The 5,000-nt window shown below is 51.0% G+C and overlaps 2 protein-coding genes across 2 annotated transcripts in view; one reads left to right on the top strand and one right to left on the bottom strand.

Annotated features, from left to right (window-relative positions):
* Window positions 1-509: 509 nt before the first annotated feature.
* On the bottom strand, window positions 510-1,684 carry GUITHDRAFT_156107 (hypothetical protein; the record flags this gene model as incomplete). Its single annotated transcript, XM_005820170.1, has 6 exons — window positions 1,189-1,684; window positions 1,065-1,132; window positions 968-1,018; window positions 740-858; window positions 582-684; window positions 510-533 (listed from the first exon to the last, which is right to left on the bottom strand). Coding segments are annotated over exons 1-5 (340 nt in total), but the record flags the coding sequence as incomplete, so codon positions are not given.
* Window positions 1,685-3,327: 1,643 nt separating this feature from the next.
* GUITHDRAFT_148045 (hypothetical protein) overlaps window positions 3,328-5,000 on the top strand; it is a gene marked incomplete at both ends in the record, with an annotated part of 4,933 nt that continues 3,260 nt past the window's right edge. Inside the window, 7 exons of the mRNA XM_005820169.1 lie at window positions 3,328-3,555; window positions 3,621-3,692; window positions 3,743-3,837; window positions 3,884-3,956; window positions 4,029-4,070; window positions 4,419-4,469; window positions 4,754-4,852. Of these exons, the coding sequence (XP_005820226.1) occupies window positions 3,328-3,555; window positions 3,621-3,692; window positions 3,743-3,837; window positions 3,884-3,956; window positions 4,029-4,070; window positions 4,419-4,469; window positions 4,754-4,852 (660 nt within the window). The remainder of the gene's footprint in view (window positions 3,556-3,620; window positions 3,693-3,742; window positions 3,838-3,883; window positions 3,957-4,028; window positions 4,071-4,418; window positions 4,470-4,753; window positions 4,853-5,000) is intronic.

The raw sequence follows: 5,000 nt of genomic DNA, 5'->3' as shown, positions 1-5,000 counted from the left end.
CTTCTTTCCCCCCCATCCGCTTTGTTTTCAGTCTGTGTACGAATTGCACGAGCTGCTGCTCATTGAGGCCTGCCTTGGACCAGCTGTCCCATAGCGGGGAAGCTTTGACAGCATCGATCGCAGGCTTCTTTGCGTTCCACTTGGACGCGTCATCCCCGCAGAAAGCAGTTAACTGAGCCACAACCTTGAAACACGTCAAGTTAGACAACATGACACAGCCACAGCAGCTAGCACAAGCACCTCTTTCTCGAATTCTTGTGCTGCCGCACTCCTCGCCTTCCTCTGTGTCTTGTCCTTGCTGCCCTTCGGCCTTCCCGATCCAGACCTCCTCTTCTCCCCGGACATAGCTAAACCACTCAACGGCATGTTCGGCGAGAGGATGGCGCCTACGGTCGGTTCAGTCACACTTCTGGGTGACGAGGAGGGACGTCAATCCTACCGGGAGGGGGAGGAGGAGGTTGCCACGGCTCCGGCGGGATCATCGTATCTGTGTCCTCCGGCGCTCGATACTCCTTGGTAGCGAGGTCGAAGATCTGAATGAACAGATCAGCAACACGACATCAGTTCTCGAGTGCTTGTACCAAAGTTCTGTTGTCAATCTTCAAGAAGAGTTCATACTTTTGAGGGTGGAAGCAAGCTGCCAAGATCGGACCAGGGGTCGTGGTCTCGTAAAGTTTCAAAAATCTGTAGGATCATTCTTAGAATCTGGCAGAGGAGAAGGGCCAGTCATGCAACACACCTTGAGTCTACAAACTTCAGCTGCGTATCATTGGCGCAGCACATCAGGGTTCCGTCGGGGGATTGAGCAAGGAGTTTCATCAAAATCCCTTCCACAACCAGCTGGGTGGGTTCGGGAACCTGCTGGAACGAGGACAGAGTCACGACCCCAACAAAGAGATTTCCTGCATCTTCTAGTGGAAGAGGAGCAAGCTAGAAGGAAGGGATCGGCAGGAGGAAGGGGCAGCACCTGACTAACAACAGAATCGTGCAATCCATCATCGCCTCCATCCTTTCCGTCCTGGATCAAACTATCATTCACGCTCGAACTACACTTGGAACGATACCCCTCCATGTCCGAAGCCATGATCAAGCCCAACCCCGTGCCCACCCATGGTGAGGTCTGTTGAGAAACCTGAATCCTCATCAGCAAGGAACCAAATGTGTCGCAACGTGCAAGTTCAGACTCACGTAAAGATCCAGCCTGCATGGCTGATCGAAGTGACGTCATGTAAAATGACGAAGCAGACGCTTTGAGCTAGATGATCTGTTGTTTCGTCTAACCGTGGTAGACGAACCTCTGGATCCAGCCAACGATGCAATGAGGTGTTGGGGACGACAGGGACTCTACTTTGAGACTGGGAGAGTTGGGGATCTGAAGGGTATGACTTGAGAAGACAAATGGAAGGAATCCGAGAGAAGAGATGTTCTAGATGTTAACCAGCTGAAGCACTTGCTCGACCGAGCGTGCGAGTAATCAGGAGAGGAGAAACCAGGCGGGAATGAAGATGGAGCTCGCCAAACGCGACAAATAAGGGAGAAGAGAGCAGGGAACGAGGAAGGCGGGTTACAAGAGGACAACAAGACAAGGGAGTGAGTGTGAATGAGAGAGGAGAGGGAGAGAGGAGCGTGAACGAAGCGGGGGAAGATGAGAGGGATGGAAGCTGAAGCAGGAGGATGCCGGACCGGTGGTAGTTTTGAATTGGACCGGTACTGAAAATGAACGATGGGTGGTATGATCACAAAACCTTGATTGTAGGGGTGATATACCGATCTATGGTACTATTTTTCTACCATGGTTGTTCATTTGTGTGGTAGGGGTATGAAATATAGGGGTAGTGGTCATCTCATGTTGAGAGAGATCTGTGGGTACTGCTTGACCTTCCCAGGAGTGGTGGGTAATTTGAATGAATGGAGCATGTTGTGGTGGGGTGGTGGAAGTAGAGGGGTGGTCAGTGTATGGGGTGGTTGGCAAAAAAGGAACTGTTTTTTTCCTCAATTTTTTTGATTTTTTTTGTTGATGCAGCAAAAAAAATTCAAAAAAGAAGAAGAAAGAGCAAAAAAGAACCACCAGCACTCCAAATCTATTGCAGAAAAAATAGGGAAAAATAGGAAAAAAATTGAAAAAAGGCATCACCCCTCAACCCACCCTCAGTTTCTACAACACACCACGCACCCTCTTCCTACCCTACCCATTCTTGTTCCTACACCCCCTCCACTACACCGTCGATCACCCCACCACAGGTCCGACTACCCCCGTTCTATCATCACAATCTACTCTATACCCCACATATTTCCACATTGTGGAAGGATAAGTACCGGGTACTTGAAAGAGGGTAGGGTCCTCTGTTGTAAGGATGGACTCGCCTGTTCGCTCGTGCGGGTAGTCTGCCCATGTATGGCCTCACATAGAACCTCAGTCCATATGTGGTCATAGGAATATTGCTCGTATGCGGGTTGGGGTAGGGTAGTACGATGATTGGATGGAAATTGTTTATTAGATGGAAAAATCAGGTAGGGTAAATATTGCATGGTGGTATCCTGAGAGGGTGGGTAGACGATGGATACTGAGATGCTTACCAAGTTGATATCTGTAAACAAGGGGGTACTTTCATACAAAAATACGGGTGCTTCCATCCTGATTCTTTCAAGGGTGGGTAGGGGTAGGGGCTTACCTGCAATATTGAATAGGTGGGGTGGCCAGCAATGGACAAAGGAGGGGTACAGCTTCTTGATGAAACGGCAGAACCACATTTGACTGAAACTTCAGTGTAGCATTACCCCTACTATAGACGTTTTATTGGGGGTAGGGGTGGTCAAAGTAATTGGGTGCCCTTTACAGATTTGTAGATGTGTATGGGGTATGCTGGAAGTTGCTACCCGAAGGAGGGGTATATGAAAGTACCCCACCCTTGTTTACTCATACAAATATACTTTAAAAGTACCGGTGATTTAGTATTCGATCTGGGCATGACCCCTTCCAGAAAAGGACCCACCCACTCCCTTAGTCCCCCGACACGAAGTTCAATAAAAATATGAAGAGACTCCAACAGCTCATCCCCCTCGTACACATGTTGGATGCATCCCCCTCATACTCAACATCATCTCCCTCATACTCACTCCTTCCAGAAGACTGAAGACTGCCAGACTCGCCGGGTCCCATGTTTGTCCGATGCCCATGGGCCGCTGCTTCACGGCTCCCTGGTGACCTACGGCATGCCCTCGCGCGGACGAGCTTCACGCCCTCCACATGGCGTCTCTGAGGAGCAACCACTCTCTTGGGAAAGGAGGCTGACTCGTTGCCGAGCTGAGCATTAAGTGTGTAACAACATGAGCATCGGAACGAGCTGGGGGGCAGTTGGCGGGCGACCCCGAGGACTCGCCTACCTGACAGGAAGAACAAACATGAGGCTGAGAGGAGGAGGAAGAAATACTGGGACGGGTGAAGCTCCCGGCATGGTACTAGATGATCATGGAGCGTTCAGCTTCACGAAGGAGCGGTTCCATTTGATGGACCCCATTCCTCTGCCGCCAGAATCCTTCTTCCGAGGCCTCAAGGTGACGAGCTGGTGTCTGCATGTTTGGAGGCACAGCTATGCATGATGCGGTGACTGCCATGGCAGAAGTCAAGGGCGTGGTTGTATAGCATGACCGAATACAACGATGTCTTCAGAGCAACGAAGCGAGTCCATGAGGTGATGTTTTCATGTCACTCACAGACTGAACAAGTGAGAATGAATCACAGCAACCCTACATGCTCCAGTCTCACTCAATCCCGCTCAACCGTTCCGATGGTGACGGGGATGGTGCGGGAGTCGCTGCTCAACGATCAGCAGGGAGGTGAAGGTAATGGCGTACAAACGGCGGGTCTCTCAAAACCCTACAGGAAGGAGGAAGAAGTGTCATGTTACAGTCCTCTGATGAAGCTCCTCGCGACCCGAGCGAAAGACTCCAACAAGGTAAGCCCTCGCTCCCTCTCCTGCTGGAGTGGTCACTTGCAGTGGTCCCTCGCTGATTCTCAGCCGCGGCAGGTGGTCAGGTCGGAGAGTGACTGGTTTGCCAGCTCCCAGCAGGTGGTGCGAAACCTCTGTGCGAGCATGGAGGAATGGTTGACGACGATCATGCGAGATGTAATCCGATCGCTCTCTTGCCTATGGGACAATCTCTGTTGTATGTAACATTACTAAACCCCGGAAGCTTCGCTGAAAGCGCGTCGCTCCCAAAATCGTCTATCTGAGTTTTCTTACCTTGTTGTTTTATTTCGTTTCATTCTATCCATGTCTTGCTTGCTTGATTCTTTCTTCAATCATCGACCTTCCTCTTTCTCTCATCACCTTCTATTTCTCCCTTTCTCATCTATGTTTCCTTCCAATCATCCTGGCGATCTCCTTGCACTCGGCCTGGCATTGAGATAAGAACAGGCATGCAAGTCAGCAATATGTCACATTGATCTTCTTGAGCTCTTCCAGCAGGTTTTCTGCCTGTGAAGAGAGTGAGAACCTACAAGTAGAAATCAAGTCGTCCTCACCTCCTCCTTCCTCCCATCATTCTTAGCCCATGTGGCCTGACATGAAAGTGAGAGAATGGGGGGGAAACAGCAGCAGCCGTTGCCTGATAGTAGAGGTTCTCGCTCGAAAGCTTGAGTTGGCGGTACTTCTCGTGCTACAGGGATGCATGAGACGAGGGGAAGCAAGAGTCTTCGCTGTCACCAGCAGTCTCTTCTCCTTGTTGAGCGAGTCTCTGATGATTTGAGCAGGGAAAGTGTTCCTTAGCACCCAAAACTGACGAGGGGAGAAAAATGAGCAGGAGAATGCAGCCAGTCCCACCGACGTCACCAGCAGCGCAGAGGATACGAGTATGAAGAAGCCCCAGGACACGAGATCAACGGGGGTGATGCCGTAGATAGCATACTGCATGAAGTTGAGGGGAGGGAGAGAGGGGAGGGAGGGAGGGAGGGAGGGAGGGAGGGAGGGAGGGAGGGAGGGAGGGAGGGAGGAGGGAGG

The sequence above is a fragment of the Guillardia theta genome (genome assembly GCF_000315625.1).
Source record: "Guillardia theta CCMP2712 unplaced genomic scaffold GUITHscaffold_187, whole genome shotgun sequence".
Taxonomy (NCBI): domain Eukaryota; class Cryptophyceae; order Pyrenomonadales; family Geminigeraceae; genus Guillardia; species Guillardia theta.
The sequence above is the reverse complement of the archived record's forward strand: the minus strand, read 5'-3'. Positions and strand labels throughout refer to the sequence as shown.